Source organism: Toxorhynchites rutilus, chromosome 2, assembly GCF_029784135.1.
Source record: "Toxorhynchites rutilus septentrionalis strain SRP chromosome 2, ASM2978413v1, whole genome shotgun sequence".
Lineage (NCBI taxonomy): Eukaryota > Metazoa > Arthropoda > Insecta > Diptera > Culicidae > Toxorhynchites > Toxorhynchites rutilus.
In genome coordinates, this window is record NC_073745.1 from 321,925,871 (window position 1) to 321,950,266 (window position 24,396).

At 40.2% G+C, this 24,396-nt stretch overlaps 1 protein-coding gene and 1 long non-coding RNA gene across 4 annotated transcripts in view; one reads left to right on the forward strand and one right to left on the reverse strand.

Annotated features, from left to right (window-relative positions):
• Positions 1-24,396, reverse strand: part of LOC129771650 (acidic leucine-rich nuclear phosphoprotein 32 family member A) — a 46,301-nt gene that overhangs the window by 16,655 nt on the left and 5,250 nt on the right. For both annotated transcript variants that reach the window (XM_055775517.1, XM_055775516.1), the window contains exon 2: positions 15,518-16,262. In XM_055775517.1, the coding sequence (XP_055631492.1) occupies positions 15,518-15,565 (48 nt within the window). In that variant the 5' untranslated portion in view covers positions 15,566-16,262. The remainder of the gene's footprint in view (positions 1-15,517; positions 16,263-24,396) is intronic.
• LOC129771651 (uncharacterized) overlaps positions 10,847-24,396 on the forward strand; it is a 32,361-nt gene continuing 18,811 nt past the window's right edge. For both annotated transcript variants that reach the window (XR_008742438.1, XR_008742439.1), the window contains exon 1: positions 10,847-11,124. This is a non-coding gene — a long non-coding RNA (uncharacterized LOC129771651). The remainder of the gene's footprint in view (positions 11,125-24,396) is intronic.

The following is a 24,396-nucleotide window of genomic DNA, read 5'->3' on the forward strand; positions in this document are numbered from 1 at the left end:
AGAAAATTTATAGCCCAATGAATCACCAGATACGGCCATGTGATTCATCCCTTTCTTATTTTTCTTTTCCTTTTGTATAGCTTCAGACAAGCGGTGCATGACGCACCAGAAAGTAGGGACAAATAAATAAACAAATCTGTGACCCGCACGATCCTCTGAATAGATCGTATTACTCATAGTGTAGCGCAGGCATACAAGATAGGAAATCACGTGTTCATTTGAGACCGTGAGCAGGCAGCATAGACAGATAAGGCGCCTGGAATACACAAAGACAACAAGGCACCAGGCGAAAGATTATTGCTGGTAATAAGCCTGGCCTCGCCCATTATCGAATATACGAAGGGCTATAAACAAAAATAATATTTTAAGCCGACGATGAGTAATAAACTTTCTAAATTGTACCCCTCTAGCGAGAGCGACAAAGGTCCGCAGAGATAAGCGGGTAGTAATAACATGTAGGGAAATAGCAGGCAGACAATCGATATGGGCTCGGTTGTCTGAGAAGGAAAGAGAGATCTCTTCTCTCCTTTATAGTTTTAACGCCTAGGAATGAATTCTTGGGTATATATACTGGGGATTCTGGCCTAGGAAGTCAGTTCAATTTCACAGTTCAAATCAAACAGTTCAATTTCACAGTTCAAATCAAACAGTTCAATTTCACAGTTCAAATCAAACAGTTCAATTTCACAGTTCAAATCAAACAGTTCAAATCAAACAGTTCAAATCAGAAGTCTAATTCGTTAGTTCAAAATCAAAGTTCGTAGTTCAAAGTTCAATTCGTGATCCGAAAATCCACCAAGCGTTGACAACCAGGCGTCACGCATCAGAATCCGGATACACCCAAGCGTTGGCAACCAGGCGCCACGCTATAAAAGGTATAACCAAAAGGAACAAATCCCAATCCGAAAAGCAGACCATTTGCTTCGCTTCACCGGACCGCACTGGAGCCGGAAGAGGTTGAAGTTTTGTGGCTGCCCTAGCCGGGATTTGTTCACGCAAAGGGGCTTAGCCCATAAGAGACCAACCAAGTCCAGGGAAATAGATCCCTGGCTTTAATAAATTTAAACCGTGATTCTCAGGCCTCAATTGCCGACATCTAGGGAAATAAGTTCCCTAGATTAATCACGAAGCGCTCGAGAGAGGACGAGCGAAAAGTCTTGCCTTCATAGCAAGCATCTAGGGAACTCCAGTTCCTTAGATTATATTTTGGTGGCTCCAGAGAGGAAATTTAAAACTCACACCTTCGCCAAGAAAAGAACCACGATCCCTCGCGCAAGAGGAGTAAATCGGGAGGCTCAGAATCACGCCTTTTGAAAAGACTAAGAAGTCAAGAATTGAAATTTGAACTCTCGCGCCAGAGAGTGAAATTGAACTCACGTGTATTCAAACGGGAATCACGTTGTAAGAGGAGATAAGACTTGGAACTCAAGCACTCATAGAAATTGATTTGAACACACGTGCATTCAAAAGGGAATCACGTTTATAAGAAAGAGATAAGACTTGAAAATTTAAGCACTCAAAAAAGATCTGAATTGAACTCACGTGTATTCAAGAAGGAATCACGTTAATTAAAATGGCTACATACGCATATAAAGCCAACCCTAATGGGCACTGCCGTCTGTGTACGGACAAAGACAAGAAAGAGGACATGGTCGCATGCGATGAATGCGATCGGTGGTTCCACATTTCATGTGTGGGACTCACATACCTACCCAAGAAAGATGAAAGGTGGGTATGCCCTAAGTGCATGAGCACAGAAAGGGAAATGATGGAACTGAAAGTCAAAGTCAGACAATCAGTTTCCGGAGACAGCTTGCAAGAAATTTTGCAAGAGAACAGAGCAGCAATGGAGGCTCTGGTAAAGTCCATGAGGACAACGAGATTCGAAGCTGAACCAGGTACAAGTTCAGCACACAATAATGACAGCATCGAAGGTCAAAATCAGGAGGCAGAGCCAGAATGGACTGTCTACCTAAAGCGACAAGCACTCATGAGCTTGCCAAAATATGGAGGTGCGGCCAGAGAATGGCCGAAATTTAAAAAGGCTTTTGATGAGACCACAAAACAAGGTCAATTTAACAGGCTTGAAAATTTGAATCGCCTGCAAACAGTGCTGTACGGGAACGCAGAGAGGAGCGTCCGACAGTTAATGATGGATCCAAATAATATGGACCAAATAATTGATAGACTAGAAGATAATTTCGGAAGACCCGAACTAGTCTATAAAGAACTACTAGCCGAACTCACCAATATCAAAAGGGAGAGTCGGAATTTGATTACCGAGATATCCGAAGCACTGGATAATCTCGTCTGTAATGTTTCTCTTATGGATAGAGAAGAATTCCTGATTGACCACCGATTGGTGGAAGAGATCATAAGGAAAATGCCCTACGGTCTACAGGTGAAGTGGACTGAAGAAATGTACGACGGGGCAAAGACTTTAGCTGATCTCAATGAGTGGCTGAAGCCTCATTCGAGAACCAATAGACTGCTGAATGGCACCAGCAGGCCGCAGCCGCGAGAAACAAGCAGACCGCAGCCGCGAGAAATTAACAGATCGCAGCCGCGAGACACGAGGCCTGAGCGTCGATTTAACGTAAATACGCATCAGGAAAATAGATCGACAATAATAAAACGCAATTGTGAAGCATGTCGGGGAAACCACAAACTCCTCGAATGCACCAGATTTAAGGCTATGAAGCCTGAAAAGCGAAATGAATTAGCCTTTAAGGCAAAGGTATGCTTGAGCTGTCTCGCATTTACAAACCATATGATGCGAGACTGCAAAAGAGCAAAACAATGTGGAATTAATGGATGTAAGTTCAAACATCATCCATTAATTCATAAATCTCATGAGAGAGAATCAAGTGATTCAAATCAGTCGGAAGGACAGCATAGTCCAGATACACAAGCAGATGGTGAGATACACAATCACCAACAACTAACAAAATCCAACGTATTCTACCAAATAGTTCCTGTGACGTTGAAAAATAATGACAAAATCATCAACACGTTCGCTTTCTTGGATGCGGGGTCATCACTCTCTCTAATAGACGAGGAGATTGCGAACAAGTTAGGGCTCAACGGAAGAATTGATCCGTTAATGCTAAAGTGGACGCAGAACGTCACGAGAAACGAACAAAACAGCCGTAGAGTTCAGGTACGAATCAACGGCAACAATGAAAAAGAATACGTCATGAAAGGAGTGAGAACGATAAAGAATCTCCAACTCCCAGAGCAAAGCTTCAACAAGGAGGTGATGGAGAAAAGGTATCCATACCTCAAGAATCTGCCGTTGAGCAGTTACAGCAGTATACGCCCGACGATATTAATTGGACTGAGTCACAGTCACTTGTTAATTCCATTCGAAAGGCGAATGAGAAAACCGAACGAGCCCACAGCGCTACGAACCAAACTTGGATGGTTCATGTTCGGCAACATATCGTCCAATGTGCAAGGCGGACACATCATGGTCATTCAGCAAGAAGATGAAATGAACAAGGCTTTGCAGAAATATTTCTCCACCGAAGACTTCGGCGTTAAGGTAGTCAAGAATCTACCAAAATCAGCTGAAGAAGAAAAGGCTGAACAAATTCTAAGAAGTACTATGAAATACAAGGATGGTAGATACGAAGTTGGACTTCTATGGAAAGATGAGGAAACGAAATTTCCAAATAGCTACAACAATGCAGCAAAGAGGCTGACAACGAGTGAGAGAACGTTAAAAAAAGACCCAGAGTTGAAAAAATGGGCAATAGAAACATTTGCGGATTACGAGAAGAAAGGCTACATCCGCAAACTGTCAGAGGAAGAAATTATGAAGCCGATATCAAGAGTGTATTATCTTCCACACTTTATTGTGCACAACAAAAATAAGTTGCCACCTAAACCAAGGTTGGTTTTCGATGCGGCGGCAAAGACACAAGGTGTATCGTTCAACACGGAACTGTTATCAGGGCCGGATGCTACTACGTCATTGTTCGGTGTTTTAGTAAGATTCCGAGAAGGAGCAATTGCTGTATGTGGAGACATCAAAGAGATGTTCCACCAAGTACGAATCCGAGCTGAAGATCAACACGCTCAGAGATTCTTATGGAGAGATTGTGATAGCAGTAAGAAACCTGATGTATACGTAATGCAGGTGATGACATTCGGATCAACCTGTTCACCGTCATGTGCACAAGCGGTTAAAAACCACAACGCAGAAAAATTCAGAAAATATTGTCCAGTGGCGACTGAAGCAATCATCAAGCAACACTACGTCGACGATTATTTGGATAGTTTCGAAGAGCTTGATAAGGCAGCAGAGATAGTACTACATGTTATGAAAATTCACGATCACGCGGGTTTCCACATCAGAAACTTTGTGTCAAACAGCAGAGAACTTCTGCAAAGTTTACCCTCGGAACGTGTACAAATTTCCGGAATCAAAATGTTCGAAGAAAAGGATTCAATGACAGAAAAGGTACTTGGTGTATATTGGAACACCACGTCTGACACACTCGGCTATCAAATCAAATTAGACAAGCTAGGAAGTGATATTACACAAATGCTACGTTTACCAACAAAGAGAGAGGTACTAGCTTTCGTGATGAGTGTCTACGATCCACTTGGACTCATCTCAAATATAACTGTGCATGGAAGAATCCTCATGCAAAGGCTGCACATAGAAAATATAGATTGGGATGACGAAATTCCCGAGAAGTTGCAGTCAGACTGGCAACACTGGTTAGAAATTATTGAATCTGCTGATAGCGTAACGATACCAAGATACATCCTCGAAGAAAGAACAGGTGAAGTAGAACTACACACCTTTGTAGATGCTTCTGAGAAAGCATTTTGTGCATGTGTGTACGTAAGAAGTATATCTGGAAACACACCACACGTAAGACTTCTATCAGCAAAGTCTAGAGTAGCACCAGTCAAACCATTGAGCATACCACGCCTAGAGCTACAAGCGGCCGTGTTAGGAAGCCGATTAACCAAAACGATAATAGATGAAACGAGGTTGAAAATCGTCAGCAAAACATTTTGGAGTGATTCACAGACCGTATTGTCATGGATCAAGAGTCCAAAACGAAGAAGCGTATTTGTGATGCATCGAGTAGGTGAAATCCTGGAAGATAACAGGAAAAATGAATGGCGATGGGTGCCAACAGATGAAAATCCAGCCGATGAAGGCACAAAGGAAAAGCTAGGAAAATCACAATGGTTTGAGGGACCTGATTTCCTAAAGCTCTCAGAATCGTCATGGCCTTCCATTGAAGAGAAGGAAACAGACGAAGAGTTGAGAGAAACAGTGCTAGTTCACGAAGAACTAAGCAAACTTAGTTTCATCGATAAGTACAAGGAATACTCAGATTGGTGGAAATTGGTGAAGAACCTTTGTGTATTAAACAGGACAAAGGAAAGATTACGTCGTGGATATATTCCAGACATTGAGTACAAGGACTACCAAAGAGCTGAGAACGTGCTCTATAGAAAGATGCAATGGGAAGCATTTCCAACAGAGATGGAAACTTTATTCAATGGCGGAACAATATCGTCAGGACCATTGGTCAGTTACGCACCCTTCCTAGACGAGGCAGGGGTAATGAGAAGTGGAGGACGTTTGAAGAAAGCCATGTCAGTACCATGGACTACAAGAACGCCAATATTGCTCCCACAAAAGCATCCATATACATATTTGATCGTGAAAGCAACACACGAAAGATATTTCCACCACGGCGAAAACACCGTCATAGCAGCATTACGGCAGAAGTATTGGATACTGCATATAAGAACAGTATTAGCAAACGTCAAGAAGAATTGCAATAGGTGCAAAATACGACGTGCAACTCCGGTAGAGCCGATGATGGCAGATTTACCACATTTCCGCACAGAAGCGCATATACCTCCATTTACAAACTGCGGAGTAGATTACTTCGGACCTTTCGAAGTAGCGGTAAAGAGATCGCTCGAGAAGAGATGGGGCGTCATATTCACCTGTCTCTCAACAAGAGCAGTACATATTGAGATGGCAGAAAATCTCAGTACTGATGCGTTCATGGTCGTGTTAAGGAACTTCCAGAACCGAAGAGGAAAGGTCACCAGTATCTACAGCGACAACGGAACGAACTTCGTTGGAGCAGAGCGAGAGTTAAAGTCGCTAGTCAATGAAATCAACGAGAAGATGGGCAAAAATGAAGCAGCAAAAATGGAAATCCAGTGGAGATTCAACCCACCTTCAGCACCACATTTTGGAGGCGCTTGGGAGAGATTAATAAGAAACGTCAAAGTAGCACTAGCAGAGATCCTGAAAGTTTGGGGTAGGAGCAAGCCATCAGCAGCAACGTTGCAAGCTGCATTCATCCAAGCGGAATTTTTAGTCAACTCTCGACCGTTGACACACATACCAGTCTCCTGCATCGACGATGAAGTGTTGACGCCATTCCACGCGTTAATAGGAAGAGCAGGAGAGTATGCCCCACCGTATGCACCAACGACCAGTCAGTATGACACAGCGCAATGGAGACGCATTCAACATTATTCCAAGTTGTTTTGGAACCGATGGAAGAAGGAGTACTTACCAACTCTGTTAAAGCGTAATAAAAATACGCAGAAAGTAGAACCGATCAAAGTCAACGACATCGTCTTAATCACGGACGACGACGCACCACCAGGAAAATGGCTTAAAGGACGAGTCATCGAAACGTTTGTGGCGAGCGACGGGCAAGTTCGCCAAGCAAAGATCCAAACCGCGAAAGGTGTCCTGAAACGACCGGCAGTTAAAATTGCAGTACTGGACATTATCAAGGGAAATGATCCAGCCATCAACTAATCAGGAAGAAGACGTCAGCGCTCGCTACCAGAGCACCAATATCCGAAAGATGCAGCCAACTGATGTAAGCTCGCGTCAGAGCTAAGAAGTATGATCCATGGACCAAGCATTGAAGAGGACATCCTTTGGAACCAGGCAACGTGCCGAAGAATTGAAATTTAAAAGTGTTTTTAAACTCTGTTAGAATATAAGGATGAATGTAAAATAAATGATGCTCCGAAAACATGTAAACAAATAGAGATATAAGTAACACAGGTAGCATAGGGTCCGTTCAGGAATTTTATAAATCGAACAAGTAGATTTATCAGGGCCGGAATGTTACGGACCCAATTTAGATAGCAAGGCCGGCCAATAAATAAAATAATGTTATTGAAGTGCAAACGAGCGCATAGAAAATTTATAGCCCAATGAATCACCAGATACGGCCATGTGATTCATCCCTTTCTTATTTTTCTTTTCCTTTTGTATAGCTTCAGACAAGCGGTGCATGACGCACCAGAAAGTAGGGACAAATAAATAAACAAATCTGTGACCCGCACGATCCTCTGAATAGATCGTATTACTCATAGTGTAGCGCAGGCATACAAGATAGGAAATCACGTGTTCATTTGAGACCGTGAGCAGGCAGCATAGACAGATAAGGCGCCTGGAATACACAAAGACAACAAGGCACCAGGCGAAAGATTATTGCTGGTAATAAGCCTGGCCTCGCCCATTATCGAATATACGAAGGGCTATAAACAAAAATAATATTTTAAGCCGACGATGAGTAATAAACTTTCTAAATTGTACCCCTCTAGCGAGAGCGACAAAGGTCCGCAGAGATAAGCGGGTAGTAATAACATGTAGGGAAATAGCAGGCAGACAATCGATATGGGCTCGGTTGTCTGAGAAGGAAAGAGAGATCTCTTCTCTCCTTTATAGTTTTAACGCCTAGGAATGAATTCTTGGGTATATATACTGGGGATTCTGGCCTAGGAAGTCAGTTCAATTTCACAGTTCAAATCAAACAGTTCAATTTCACAGTTCAAATCAAACAGTTCAATTTCACAGTTCAAATCAAACAGTTCAATTTCACAGTTCAAATCAAACAGTTCAAATCAAACAGTTCAAATCAGAAGTCTAATTCGTTAGTTCAAAATCAAAGTTCGTAGTTCAAAGTTCAATTCGTGATCCGAAAATCCACCAAGCGTTGACAACCAGGCGTCACGCATCAGAATCCGGATACACCCAAGCGTTGGCAACCAGGCGCCACGCTATAAAAGGTATAACCAAAAGGAACAAATCCCAATCCGAAAAGCAGACCATTTGCTTCGCTTCACCGGACCGCACTGGAGCCGGAAGAGGTTGAAGTTTTGTGGCTGCCCTAGCCGGGATTTGTTCACGCAAAGGGGCTTAGCCCATAAGAGACCAACCAAGTCCAGGGAAATAGATCCCTGGCTTTAATAAATTTAAACCGTGATTCTCAGGCCTCAATTGCCGACATCTAGGGAAATAAGTTCCCTAGATTAATCACGAAGCGCTCGAGAGAGGACGAGCGAAAAGTCTTGCCTTCATAGCAAGCATCTAGGGAACTCCAGTTCCTTAGATTATATGCTGTATTGGTATAATATCATAGGTATTTCAAACATATACTATAACTTCAATCGCGATCGAAAAACAATAGATAAGTAATATGCCGATTGATTTTAGAGAAGTTTTCTCAGGTCGTCCCAAGATAAGTGTTTTACAGTGTTTTTTTTGTGCGGTTTCGCTGGTTCGGGTCAGTCACGGAGAGTTGTGTAGTCTACCCAAGCTCAAGCTCTAGGAATATCGTTCTGTCGAGTAATTGAGAGTTTGCGATTATGGAATCACATCACTTACTGCTGTTCTATTTTCCAATTTTTTTGTGTATAGTTGTATTAGTTTGTATTTTTGTATTAGATGTAGTTTTTAGAATCACATCACTTACCGCAGTGAATCCTGATTCTTCTTAACCATTCCCACTAACAACTAACCCTTCCATGATAAACGCTAGGGAACCACGCTATAGAGGCGACCCTTCTGGCCTTCGGGCGGCGGATATCATACTAACATTCCTTCCCTTCCCCTGGTGACTGTAAGGACGTGGCCGGCGTCGTTATTGACCATTTAAAGCTCGAATCACCGAAAATTGCACAACGAGAATGATTTGCTAGTCCCAAGCGTCATTCTGTGTGTTCTTTGTGCAATTTGGTTGGTTCAGGTCAATCACGGAGAGCAACTACGAATTGTACAGTCTACCCAAGCTCAAGCTCAAGCTCTGGATACGTCAGGATTTCGTTCTAAAAATGCCACCAAGCGGGTAAATTGCTGTTTGTTTATCTTTACTTTCTTAAAAAGCAAGACACGATTCAAAATGTTAGCAAAAAAGCTAAATAAATCCGAAATTAAACTTACTCCATTCCGCGTGACTAGCTTTCACCATCTAAAACACGTGTGACAAATATACTTGTTTTTCCCCGTGACGTGACAGTGTCGTGATATTCATAATAACACCGAGTTCATCAAAGTTGTCACGACGGATGAACTCTTCCGGACTCTACACACACGGTGGCAGCCGTAATAATGTTGTATACAATTTACTTCCTTTCCACCGTGAAGTGACGTTCGTGATCAGGCCCATTATGTTTAATAATCGAAATCTCGCATACTATTGTACTTAGCTCTGTCTTACTCGTTTGAATAGTGAGAAATATATAGAAACTTTTTTTATGAATCGTTTCTATAATTTTGATGAATAATAATATCTTCTATATCATAGAACAAACCCGAATTTATCCACCTCACGATCATTCTGAAGCTTAATCCTTTTATCCTTCCCATTATCGTGTATTTTGATATACGGGACATGAAGTTTGATTTAATTATTTAAACACAAACTGGTCAGCAGTGTCGGTCAGAAGCATAATCAATGAGGTACATATCGAGGTGAAGCAGTAGGCGAAGTATACTTGTATTCGCATGCCAAATTTCGTGTCGTAATTATTTGCGTTCTTTATGAAATGTATATGGAAGAAACAAAACAATGTTCAAAATACTCACAGTTTCATGATGATTTGAGCCTAAGTTCTCATGAAATCTTGCAAATGGCACATAGAAATATCACTTTTATCCGTCTTTTTCGACGGGATTTCACAAATATTCACTCCACGCTATCACATTAACCCCTTATTCAGCGAGAGCTCCATAAAAATGTACGTTTTTAATCGATAAATTACTTCCAGAAAATAGCATTTTCACATGGATGCGGTGGGCAATCAAAGATAAACACAACGACTGACGTTACTATTTGCGAAATAGTTATGGCAGCGCATGCTATGTCGCTCGAAATTCAACCATCTTCATTACCTTTTTCCCCGGACATTGGACATAACCCCTAACCACGCGCGACAGTTAGCAACGGTCACGGGATGCAGCATAATTTCGCGGTAGTTTTTCATCTACCGATAAGACATGATATGCGCGGGTTCACATATGTGTGTGCGAGATAGCCTTTTTCTGAGTCCATTCATCGAGTGCTATTCGGACGAACGGTGAGAGACACCAACACTCACCCAGAGTACAGATGATCGAATTGATCATGAAATGCGTCGTCTCCGAAGGACCTTGAAAACTGTTTCGCGACAACGTGGCCACACACAACGTATTGCGCAACACACCACACCGCATTCCGGGTGCGGGTGGGTGTTATCAGTGCGAATAAAGATTTGAATCGAGATTGAACCGTTTTCATTCACACATACACCCGGCTGGGAGTTGGCGGCTTTTGCATAACTGTACTCGGCGTATCGCTGCTCTCTCTCTTTCTCTGGAACATAAACATTCAGCACAGAGTACATGGTGCAAAAGTAATCGATCAACTGGATATGTTTACATTTTTTTCATTGAGCATTTGCGCTGAGTAGTGTGTGGCAGTGGTTGTGAGTGATGAGATCGTGCTGGTGTGCGTGTGGGTGATGGAGAAAGAAAGTTGATGGACCCGTCTCGTGTGATAGAGCCCCAGACCAACACCAACCCAGTCGCGTTTTGGCGTTCACTCGATTAAGTAGCGCTCGCGCTGCAGACATGCTAGGTGCAGATGTCATAATCAGTGTCATTTTCCGAGCGGAAGTGCGCCCCAAGAGCTCTCAATCGGCGCGTTACGGCGCGCTCGATCGTTTGATGCCCGTTGGGACCCCCGAAGCCCAGGAAAAGTGCCCTAAAAACGAGTGCGAAAGTGAACATTTTCACTGGTTGGTTGGCAAATGAAAAACCAAGATGGCGGCGACGGGCGCACGTAGTCAGTGAGTTCTTCTGCTACAGTGATGAGTGCATGTGTGTGTGTTTGAACGTGCTGAGTGTCATCTCGTAATGTATGCGTGCGCTCACTTTACAACACTATCCAACTGGGAGACGGGTATGAGTGCTATAACTCATTCATGGAACTTGATCGACTACGGACACTCTTTTGGTGATGATTACGAAACGTCGTAATAAGTCTCGATGTCCGCACTGCCTTCTCTTTCTCGCTCTCATGTTCTGATGGCCCGGTTACTCACAAAGACAGCACACTATATGTGTCGCGTTTTTTTCTAAGCAATATGGCGGCTCATTTTCCCATTTGACGAATGGTCAATTTCTCCACTTTTGGGGCTCATAAATTGCCTATTTTAGGCCAATACACACCCTGGAGAGAAACAGACGAAATCTTTTTAGAATGGAAACATCCTTTGAAGCATAAGCCAAGGACCAACGTAATATCATCGTTCCATCATGTGTCTGATTTTGGTCGAGCAATCGATGTTCGAAGCGCGAAATTTGTGCCGATAAAGAAACTTTGATGTAAACATGCGACCGCCAGCAATCATGATGTTCGGAGTATTCCCCGAGAACATGGAATTTTTGGGGGAAGCTTTACTGTAGTTAGGAGATGAATCGTAACATGAGTTGCCACGAGGAATTTTTTATATATTCTTTCGTAGTGACGTTGAAACACTATTTTCATTTCGCTTATGTTAAAGTGTACAATATTGATCTGATGAAAAGCTAATGATGTCCGGTAAACGTTTAATGTTATGTTATAGTAAAAATATTGAAATTTTATGAAACATGTATTCCATGCATCGGATTAATGAATCAAGAATCTTGAGCTAAAATTGCGTATGAAAATAAATTTATATAATAATGACGAGTTTTGGTAGAAGTAATTAGATAATTATAGTAAAAGGAAATTGTAAAGGGTCAATCAGAAGATCAATGCCATGGCAACTATATTACCAATCACAAAAAAGAATCTTCTAGCTGCACTTGGAATATTACTTCAATAGTTTGCATAACCGAAAAAACCACAGACTTCTAAAAACATCTGGCAATACTTTTTTTATGGCTGCTAAAAATGTACAATATTAATTTGGTCATTTTTATGTAGAAAAAAAACCGCGATTTTGTGGCGCGGACAGAAAATAATGTTTAAATTAATTTAAAATGCAACAAGTTGATAAGTTTTTCACTGTAAGCTTTCTATTTAGGGTGTACTGTGTAAGATCATACAGTTTTTTCAATAAAATGAATGGTGTACTTGATACAAAATTTTTTTCTTTGTAAGTTTATAAAAAAAACGCTGCCCTAGAAATATTGTTCTATTTTTTGCGTAACCAGAGGTGCAATAAAGTGAGCTTGAACGGCAACGACAATCAGTGTTTTTGGAGTTAACGAGCAGTGGCAACTATATTGCCACCAATTTTTTCGACTGCTTCAATAGTCTAAATTTTATCAAAGGTAAATACGTGTTCTTCCTCATGTAAGTATTATGTTCCTTAAGTCTGAGTCGATTCCTTGCCTTGGTTTCACGGCTTTATAAAGGCTTAAAGCAATCCTGCGTTGAGCTGAGGCAGTATTTAACCACTGCGTTCGCATCCGAGAGGTTGTGATCCACTGATGCTGTAGAATAAAACACGAGCACAATATCCAGAAGTTTAGAAAATTGCTATGAAATTCTTGTACAATTCAACTGGATCTACTGCTACAAGCGTTCCTTCTGAACGCAAAGGAACCGTTCGTCTGATTCTAACTTAGACATGGTTTTGTTTCTTGGTGGAAGTATTTGGTTTTCCTCAACTGTTGTATTTCTTAAATGTGCGAGATCGCGGAAAAGTTGGTTTTAACATAAGTGTTCACTAGGTCCAACTCACCGGGAAAACAAGAAGTGAAAAAACTTTAACCCGATGGTCATTTGTCCCTTAATGCTCAATGAATTAATGAATATTTTGAAAGAACGCTGAAAGTATTTCTTGTTAGTGTGTGAGTGGATGAGCATAAATATAGAATCAATCACGGAAATACATATGGAATTCAACACTTTTGAACTTGTTGGTGGTCCTGAATAGAACCGAGGCGCCTTGATTTTTCGTTCGTGTTCGCTAACACATATTTTTTTATTTATAAATTCTTTTTCTGCGTTTTCGCACATTCATGCGGAATTGTGTGATGTACATCATCAATATAAATGTATATGATGTATAAATAGCATATAGAATATATAAACGCTTTCATTCTATTCTATATACTATTTATCATAGATGAAATGTTAAAAAATACCTCTTTTATTAATGGAAAATCTACTGTAGAAGACAACATGACATAACTATATTTTGACGTAAGACTACGTCTAATCGGAATATATGGGGATTAAATTGAAAATCTGAACACTAAAATTGTAGGAAAAATGAAAGATTTCGAACGCTTATAATTCGAGATTTTCTTAATAGTTCGCAAAGGCGTTTGCATTAATTGATAGGAATTATTTCTACACATCTATCACAATGAATGAGATTTCATTTTTCTTGAAATAAACAATTTAAAAATTGTGAAATGTCAAGTATCATTGACAACGCGGTAAGTGCCACGTTTTTATTAGTCCGATTTGTGCTCCTGAAATCGTACCGACCTGAGGAGCAACCAGAGTAATAACGGAATATGATTTCCCCGCATACATTTTTGTACTCCGGAGTGTGCTTTCCTAACTACGGACTACAAAAGTAAAAACGAACACAACAATCGATAATTTAATCGATACAAACAAATGATTATGAACATATTAAGGACCGCAAAAAAATCTATAAGACATAAGCCTGGGACCGCACGTTTTGGGGCAAACTTGTACGCTTCATTTGTTAGGATTCCACGAATGAGATCGTTACCTTCGGTGTGGATGAGACGGAGGCGAGCCATCGGCAGACCAAGAATTTCATCATCAAGTGTAGGAAACACGGGTTATTTCGTGATCCATCCGTAACAGAGGAAACACGGGTTATTTCGTGATCCATCCGTAACAGACGGCGAAACACGAGAAAATTCGTGAGCGGTTCTTCAAAATGTTAAGTCAACTTTTCGGTTATGTCAATTATATAACACACCCGTTTTATAAATTTCGCAATATTCAAGATTTTCTTCACGATTCTTTGTAAATCGTGTTACATAGAAAACATGTTTGAAACGGAAAAGTTAACTTTGATTGATATTTTTCAATTTCAATATAAACAATGTTTCGGGAAGAGCTTGTTGCACGATGCTTAACTTGTTTTTTTACGGCCAACGAAGAAATGTTACAAATTCGCTGGTAAACCAAACAGTAACCGCAGCACCACTACTAACTCGAATAGTTACAAATTCAAGTAATTATAACAGCAAAAAAAAATTCTGGCCACAAGGTAATATTATTTTAATTAATTATTCCTCCCAGTGTGACGATAAATCGATTATTTTGAGGCGATTAATCGTATCGAAAAACGAACAGCTGAAAAATATTCGATCACTTGATGAACGAATAATTTCAAAAATCGGACATCACTATCAGAAGCGTAGTCAATAGGCTGTTATTTAGTAGTGAAATCACTTTTGAAATGTGAGTTTGAAAATCAGCGCAAAGTTTTGAACGTGAATTGATTAAACTTTCACACATTTACATTCGAAGCTTCTGATTTATGTTGGTTCTAGAATTCAATTGGAAATGATGTTGTGAATCAAGAAAAATTGCGTCGTCGAGAAACCTTTTTCACCGTTTAAAGTGGTCATATTTTTTACCACCATTTGCACTATGTAAACATATTGTCTCTAATTTTCGAATGATGTGTATTCCACACATTGACGCGTATATTTTATCTGATTTGTGCCCATGTGGGTGTTCGAAAAATGGTTTATTCAGGTGATAACTATCAAATTTTACACTCGAGAGAGGTGATGTCGGTGCGGTTCGTCAGAGACACTGCATGAATTGACAGCAGCCATGTCCGCCCCACTATAAAATGACCGCAATTAGAAGGCGTTGCTTTGGCGATGGATTATTGAGAAAAGGCTTTCATTTACGATTTGGGCGAAAAAAAAAATCGTTTGCGAAAAAATATTGCTTCGGACGCGTTTCCGTGTCACAACCATTATGTGCTATCGGATATGGTTCGAGATTTCAATGTAATTTGAGGAAAAACGCATCGCCGCTGTTTTCAATTCGCGAATGTGCGTGCGTGCATTCTCATTTACACACATGAACACAACACGAGGGTCAGAAACGTCGAGCAACGGGAGGGACAGCAAATCTTACAGACGGGAGGATAAAGGCAGCAGCCACTTTCATCATCATCACGCGTTTCATTACCAAAATCAGGTGGAATTAAGTTTCCGAAAAATCATGACCACACTAACCTGTTCATCCGGCAGTCCGCGTTTTTCCAGCGCTATTCTTTTCTCCATTGTTTTTGATGTGACGTTTGTGATGCACTCTGTACCTTTGCTCGCGCTGGTTAATATTATTGCTGCCTTGTCCTCGGTCACAGACGACTCCGGAACACAATAAAAAAAAAAAAAAAAGTTCAACAGATTATACGGCGCAGACCGTTGTCCGGGTGGAACCACAAGCGCTAGTTTCCCACTTTCCTGGTCTTGGGGACACTTTTTCAAAATGTCACTCCGACGGAACCGAATGCTATTCCCTCTTTGACGGCCTTCGAATGTTCCAATCACCACTTTCGATGAGGACTTTTTCACTTTTCGCGTTGTGTTGTATGACCGCACACAGCACAACCAAAGCAAGCAAACGTTTGATTAACTTTTTCGATCACCAAACTCTTCTACTCGATTTTTTTCCTCGTCTCGCTCGCTCATCCACTTGCGGTATACCTGTCCTCGTCACACTGCTGGCCGGCCGGATTGGTGCCTCGCTGACGGAGTTTCTTTTCTATGCCTGCGGAGTGACCGCGAGTGATGAGTGCCGCCTTCTTCTTCGTCTCAATTCATCGAGTGCTGCTGCTGACTGGTACGAAATAAAATATCGAGCAAAGAACTCCTCTGTTTGAACGATGGCGCCGGTAGTGGTGTTGGTGCTGCCGCTGGCCGTCGGTTGAGCGGGATTTGGGGCCTATACATACACAGCCACACGTGACGGTCGTACCTACACGAACGAAAGAAAGCATTAATTCACCTATAAGCTGTTGCTGTTCGACTATATTGTAGAGATGGGCAAATCAGCTCATCATGGTGAGCGGCTCAGAGCCGTTCAGCTCATACAAGTGAGCTGCTCATTTGGAACAGCTCTTCAGCTCAGTTGAATTTTGCAGTTGTCCACACAATTGCATATGAAACGTAATCACCATGGGACATTGCATAGTGTGCATTTTTTTAATAGACGGAAAGCAAAAAATAAACGAATTTAATTCGTAATTGTACAAAAACTAAAACTGATATGAATTCTAATAATATAATATACAACAAATACTGAATGCTTAAATCCAACATAGAAGATGCTTAGGATATGCTGAACTTAAACAACAGAAAAACCAGCAGTAGCCAAATTGAATGCCTCCAGGAATATTGGCCGAGATAACGCTTTTTGAAAAAAAACCATCGAGATTTTTTTGACGTAGGACTACGTCTTTCATTTCTATACTGGGGTGTAAAATCAAAGTTTCGAAAACGAAAGCGTTACGCCGGAGACCGAGATTTTGAGCGTTAATAGCTCCTAAACAACTGAACGAAATGGTATGATAAACACTTCATTCGAAAGATAAAATGTCTACGCGTTCTATACTTGTTACTTTCTGATCTTAAAACTTGTTTCAATAGTCTTAAAATTGCTTTCAAAACAGGCAGCCGCTACACACACACATACACACACATATACACGCGCGGAATTCTTTCCGTTTGGATGCCATTCAACATCGAGAAAGATCTGGAAAATAATCTGCCAGTTCCTCTGGGAATTTAAAAGTACATTCATGTGAAAGAGTTTATTTGAATGTTTTCTATCCATGTAACACTGTGACAAAATACATTTGGTTTTGTGATTTTTCAAGCAATCGCAATTAACAGGATAGCTTCTGAAGATTATTCTTCCCCATCAGTAGGATATTTCCGTATCCAATATTGTATGCGCCCGCAATCGGTTATTGCTCAGTCGCCGAAAGTTCCGAGCTCAGAGAGTTCATTCCCCTCTAGTTTGCCTTCCAAATTGCCATCGTAAACCACGCCTTCTCTCGATTCAATCACACACAAAAAGCATACTTAAGCGATATTCTGGTGGTGAGATGCATTCATTTTTCGTGAGGACATCGACAAGACAACATCGTTGCTGAGGGTGCTCGACGGCGAAGGATCGAGATCTGCCCTGAAACGCAATCAGTTTGTTTGAAACAGTGAGGGAGCACAGAGAAGCCGATCCTTCAGGAGAAGAGAAGGTGACCATCGAAGTAGCCGCTACATACACACATACACGCACGGAATTCTTTCCGTTTGGATGCCATTCAGCATCGAGAAAGATCCGGAAAATAATCTGCCAGTTCCTCTGGGAATTTAGAAATACATTCATGTGAAAGAGTTTATTTAAATGTTTTCTATCCATGTAACACTGTGACCAAATATGTTTCAATCAAGTGCTATTAACAGATGGTTATCGAGTTAGCATTAACCACTGGTGGGCTTCCAGTATCGAGGAAAATGTGGAAATATCTAATCGTTACTGAAAATAATCTGCCAGTTCCTCTGGGAATTTAAAATTACATTCATGTGAAAAAGTTTATTTGAATGTTTTCTATCCATGTAACACTGTGACCAAATACATTTGGTTTTGTGATTTTCAATCAATCGCAATTAACAGGATAGCTTCTGAAGATTATTCTTCCCCATCAGTAGGATATTTCCGTATCCAATATTGGATGCATAAAACCTTGTGCCTCCAACGTAACGCTCTTGTTTTCGAAGTCCCCCAAATATTCATTCATTCAGAATGAATTTAGATTCAACTTCAAACAAATGATCTCTAAATCAACGATAGTACTACGTCACCCTTGCGGTTATACCATAGATATAACCCACTTCCTGTTTTTTTGCATCCGAGGATATAAAAATAAATCCACTAATAGGTGCAACGAGAAATAATTATTCGCGGTCACAAAGGTAACAAAAGGACCAGTATCAATCATCAACATTTATGCCGGGTGGTTTTCGGAATTGTTTTGATTCAGCACGCGGAAATAAATGTATGTGTTTCCACAGTAATGTTTAAATAACAATGTAATATATTAAATTTATTTACAAGCATATAATAATGTGTATTATTTTGTTTGGCCATATAAGAAAAATTTAATGAAGTAACGAACGATTGAATATCCTTAAAACAAAAACTTTTTTTTCTATCTGGCATCTCTGCTAAAGCTAAAGTACGAAGAGGGATACACGAAAACAAACTGACGTCATGCCATGAAGCGTGGGAGACGAAAAATCCTTTCGCGTCTCGCAATTCACACTCTCTGCAGCTTTTGCGCTCCACAGCTATGCAGCTCAACAGCTCAACAGCTCTTCAGCTCAACAGCTCAGCAGCTCAACAGCTCTTCAGCTCATCAGCTCATCAGCTCAACAGCTCATCAGCTCAGCAGCTCATCAGCTCAACAGCTCAACAGCTCATCAGCTCCAGCTCCGTAATGAGCTGATGAGCTGCGTTTTTTTTATTGCGAGCCGATCCGAATCCGCTCACTATGATGAAGCGATTCGAATGAACGGATGGCACATCTCTACCATATTGATCATCAGGTGCATTCAGATGCATTTTTTAAAGGCATACAAATATGTAAAATTGAACAGCAAGCCGCACCCACGCTACGAATGGGTGAATCGATAGTTGTATTTTTCTCTCGTATAATCGGATTTGAACCAGTCTTCAAGTCTTGAATCTTAAATTTGCTTTTAATTTGGTATTTGATTAATCACCAAACTCGGATGAAATCTGAAGTACACGTACAGTGACTCAAACCGGTAATCGTACTCCACCATACAGATATCTATTTCCTTCTTTTGAAAGTCGAAAACAACTTTCGGAACATTGTATTTAGATGAAGTCATAGTGTCATATGTGAGTTAAAAGATTTGCTATCTATTTTCAGAATAATGGTTTTCATTTCTCTACAAATAGCAAATGTATGTGCTAATGTATGAAAACTGACTCAAACTCATAATCGTACGCTGGTTGAAATCTTTACTCGATTTCGAACATGTACGAATTTTATATGTCTTGAGCATCGTCTTGGCAAAACTTGAATCCTCGATTCCATCCCATTTTGTTGACACATTGCTTCATATTTTCCTTCAGTATATTCAAGTAAACATTCTGATGCAATACACTAAATTGCTCATTCCCTCATGCACTCTCATACCATCCCTCCACCACCACTATGTTTAAACGTTGCTTTCGTTTTTTTTTTACATTTAATTCATCGTAAGCTTCCTGCATACGAAACGATAACAATCGGAGCCAAAAATATCAAATTAGGACCCATCTATGGAAATAAAGGGCCTGATTCTCGAATACACTTCACGGTGGAAACGAAATAAACGGCACGCCATTGAACTACGTTTTACGAGTTAGTGAAGTGTCGGAGATAATGATGAGTTTTCAGGCAGAATGAGCACTTTTCAAATAAAAAATCATTAATGAAAATTAATCTCTTCGTATCAAACTGGTATTCAATGTGAGTGGAAAACTTTGTTTTCTTCGTGTGATATAATAATCTCATACAAAAATTTAATCTGAAGATAATTTGATTTTATAATGATAAATTTAGTGGGAAGCTAATCTCGCATCCAGATGTCGACACCGTACTGTTGTCATCGCGAATGCGTTTCATACCGTTTCCACCGTGAAGTGTATTCGTAGTGTATTCGAGAATCAGGCCCAAAATCTTACCAGTAAGACATTGATGTGTTTCATGCTGTTTTGATTAATCAAATTGGAGTTCCTGATTTTTTTTTTGCTGAGAAACGGTTTGTCTCTCTGTGCTCGGGCATTCAAGTTGTCCTTCCTAGGCACATTAAAAACCTTTTGTTTGCTCAATTTGGTTTTTCTCGATGGTGTAATGGATCAGAGTGTTTACTCGAACATCCTAAAGGTGTTGAATGTAGCAAAGTGTGAACAAAATGAGATGGAATCGAGGATTCAAGTTTTGCCAAGACAATGCCCCAGAGCTCAAGACATATGACACAATTACAATTACTCGAAAGTTATTTATATTCCTCAACAATCTTTCGACATCAATCTCAGTAAAAAACTAAGGAAGTTATCTGTTGAAAATTTAGAAACCATTAAATTTCTAAAAATAAAGATTTTAAAAATCACTTAATGAAAAAAACTGATAAATATACCTTCTGAATACACCAAAAAACTCGTAGATCAGGCTAATGACGGCTAAAGATAGTTGCAAAGAATCAGGGATACCATAATAATGATGGAATTAGGAAATTGGTCAACGCCTTCGAAATCGAGTAGAGATTTCAACTAGCGTACGAATATGAGTTTGAGTAAATTTTTATACATTAGCACATAAATTCGCTATTTGTAGAGAAATAAAAACCATTATTCTGAAAATAGATAGCAAACCTTTTAACTCACATATGACACTATGACTTTATCTAAATAGAATGTTCCGGAAGCTTGTTTTCGTTATTCAAAAGAAGGGAAAAGAGATCTACATGGTGGAGTACGATTACGCGTTTGAGTCACTGTATATATTAACACGTTGAGCTCCGCATTTTTCTTGCTCCGCATTTTTCAGCCCGCGTCAAGAGTGTTCGCACAATATCAGTGTCGGTCTTCCAAAAAAACTTATTGTATACATAGAAAATAATTCGACAGGAAGTTAGTCATATTTCAGAAGTAAGTCATATCCAAAAACAAACCATGTATATTTTTATTTTCTTATTTTGTAACTGTCAGTCCCAGTTAGTCAGCGCTTTCCCACCAAAAAGCTCAACGTCGGCCCCTAGGACTGACGCGGGCTCAACGTGTTAATACCCAAAAATTCTGCTCGTTCATAGAAAAACAATAAAATGATAAAATGATCGAGCCTAGAATGATATTCATTGAAAATGATGCTCAACATTGAAAAACCGAATCTAAATATATTGAGATGAATGTGAAAATATGTGAGAATTTGACCGAGGATTTCGTCGTGCCATTCCGTCTGTGTGGTTCGTAATTTTTTCGCTACGTATTTGTGCACGAAGCCTTAGAATTCATCCGAACTTTTTACCAAAATTAGTCTTTTTTGTCCTTTTTGTATTGTACAGCAACTTTTACAAAAACGTGTCTTCAGTGACTTCAAGCAAATTGTCTGAATTTCCATGATTAAAAAAAGGAACTAAAACTAAAAATCGCCATACAAGAAATGGTTGATTTTCATTCAATTAGGAGAACGTAATGGAAATTTTCATGAAAAACAGGAAGTGGGTTATATCTATGGTATAAACGCAAGGATGACGTAGGACTATAGTTGATTTAGTGATCATTTGTTTTTAGTTGCATCTGAATTAATTCTGAATGAATGAAAAAATGAATATTTGAGGGATTTCGAGACCGTTACGTTGGAGGCACAATATTCAGCAAAAGAAGCAATCACACAAAAGTTGTATAATACATAATACATTGATTGTATTGTGATATGATTTGTATTCTATTCAATAGACAAAATATCTGTTGCATCGAATCATTCTACATAATTCTTGCGTTCGTTCATCCTTTCTCACAACATCCATTTCTCGTTTGAGAAATTGTTGAGTAAACATCGTTTGCCAGTGCGCGTGGAGCGGAAATTCCTTCTTAAGATTCATTACACCTCTAATAAATTGCCGAAAGATGTGGTCGCACTTGATTGAAAAATCACAAAACCAAATGTATTTGGTCGCAGTATTATATGGATAGAAAACATTAAAATAAACTCTTTCGCTTGAATGTAATTTTCAATTCCAAGGGGAACTGGCAGATTATTTTTCAGCAATGATGACATCTTTCCGGAATCTTCTCGATGCTGGATGGCAACCAAAACGAAAAGAGTTCCGCGCGTGAATGTGTGTGTGTGGCGGTTGCTCCGATGTCTCAAGTGGAACCGTTTTTCGATGCTGATATTCTCTTGGTCACCTTTTCAGTGGCATCACTCTCCAGGCTCTTGGTGACATCGTTCATCAGCGCTTTCATGATGAACGAAGTTAGCTTCACCACAACAGCGACATGCTCCAATCGCTGTTCAATTATAACACTCATAGGACATGTTTTTGTAGGAGTTGTCTGGCATATCGAGCCATATCGACTAATCGGTATAACATTTTATATTCCTAGAGATTAACAATCGAAAAATTGTGAAATGTCAAACATTGTCCAAACGCACTTTGTGCCTCATTTTAATTGGTCCAATTCTTCTTCTTATTGAATGGCGTTAACGTTCCCTGTGGAGCTTTTGTCGTCTCAACGTTTGCATTAACTAGCGTCATTTATTAATAGTTAGTTGAGATTTCTTAAGCCGAACAACACGCCTTGAATGTATTCCAAGGGGCAAACTCTAGAAGACGCGTGACCACAGTGCAAGTCTAGGCAAATTTCTTCGACGAAAAATCCCCCGGCCAGAACGGGAATCGAACCCGAACACCCGGCATGATAATGTGAGACGCTAACCACTCGACCACGGGTGCACATTGGTCCAATTTATGCTCCTCTGATGGTTCCGACCATCGGTCCTATGTTTCTTCGGTTATTTCCCCGATATTACCCACCCGTCTTTTTATTTTTGGATCGATCCGCCTTTTTTCAAATAATGCCAATAGTTCCATCCAATTTTAATGACGCATTTTGATTTTAGACCGTAAACAAGTTTTCCTGCAATTGTAATTTTACGCAAGTTACATTCGCGCTGACGACATTGAGCTTCGTTTTACGAGTTAGTGAAAAATCAAAGATGATGAAAAATTTGCGTGCGGGATGAAGAAGCTTTCGAAATAAAAATATGTATGAAAATTACACTTTTTCGTATCAAATTAGTATTCTATGTAGAGCCCTTTTTTGTAGGTGAAGAAAAAATTTCTTACGAAAATCGTGTCTGAAGATAATTTTATTTTAGTTTAATTTTAAGTGAGAATATCGGAAAATTTAAATTAGGATCAGGACAACATGCTTCAAGTAATTAAACAACGCCAAGTAAAATAGCATTCCTCGCTAACAACTTGATGGAGCTGGATGTGCTATTCATCACTCCTCAAGCATTGTTCTCGAAGTTTTTTTTTCTCTTCTCCCCAACGAGTTGGTTTTTTTTTCTCGTGTGTTCTGTGGTGAATTAGTGCCCAAAGTGCCCAAAGCAGCCAGAACCGAGGAAGCAGCGCCTCTGCAGTGGTCTGGATCGGCGTCTGTAGTGGATCAATAACCATAACGGCATCGTCAACACGTGGTTGACAACAATAACAACAATCAGTTGAGTACAACAATAACTTCTGCTATTGTGTTGTCTCCGTAGCGCGTGACTTTTGTGTCTCCCTTAATAGGGTAACAGAGCGCATATCGGAACAACAAATTTATGTGATTATTTTTATTTTATTTAAGTTTTTTTTTTTACAAGTGAGATAAAAAAATTGTAAAGATAATAATCGTTCGTTCTAAGAATGGAGGAGGGTGGGGGTCTAGACATGGACATTTCAGACTCCCCCTCGCTTGCTCAAGCAGGGTGTAGTAAGTCCCTTAAACGGACTCCTATGCCCGAAGATTCTTCTTCTGGGGACGAGTCAACTCACACTACCAAGCCCCCCTCCAAAAAAAAGATTGCAAACCTTTCCCCTGATTCCTCCAATACTTCCACCCAATCATCGACATCCCTTCCCCCCTCTGATGTTACTGTCCCCACTCAAACCTTGTCCTCGAATTCCTCTCCTATTGTTTCCGCTCCCCGTGTCAGGGTTTATCCGGACGATGCGCCTGACGCTGGTCCTTGGGTTGTTTTTTTCCGGCCCAAACCTAATGGTAAAGCCTTGAGGGTCGTACAGATTATGACAGATCTGAAAAGATACACCTCTGTTTCGGAAATTTGCAAAGTAAGACCGAACAAACTGCGAGTTGTCGTGACTAACCGAAAGGACGCGAACGATATTGTTGCTGATAAGCATTTCATCCTCGAATATCGAGTTTTTATTCCCTCCCATAACGTAGAAATTGGGGGCGTTATATCTGAAACGGGTCTGACGTGCAAAACTATAGAAAGTATGGGAGTTGGCAGGTTCAAGAG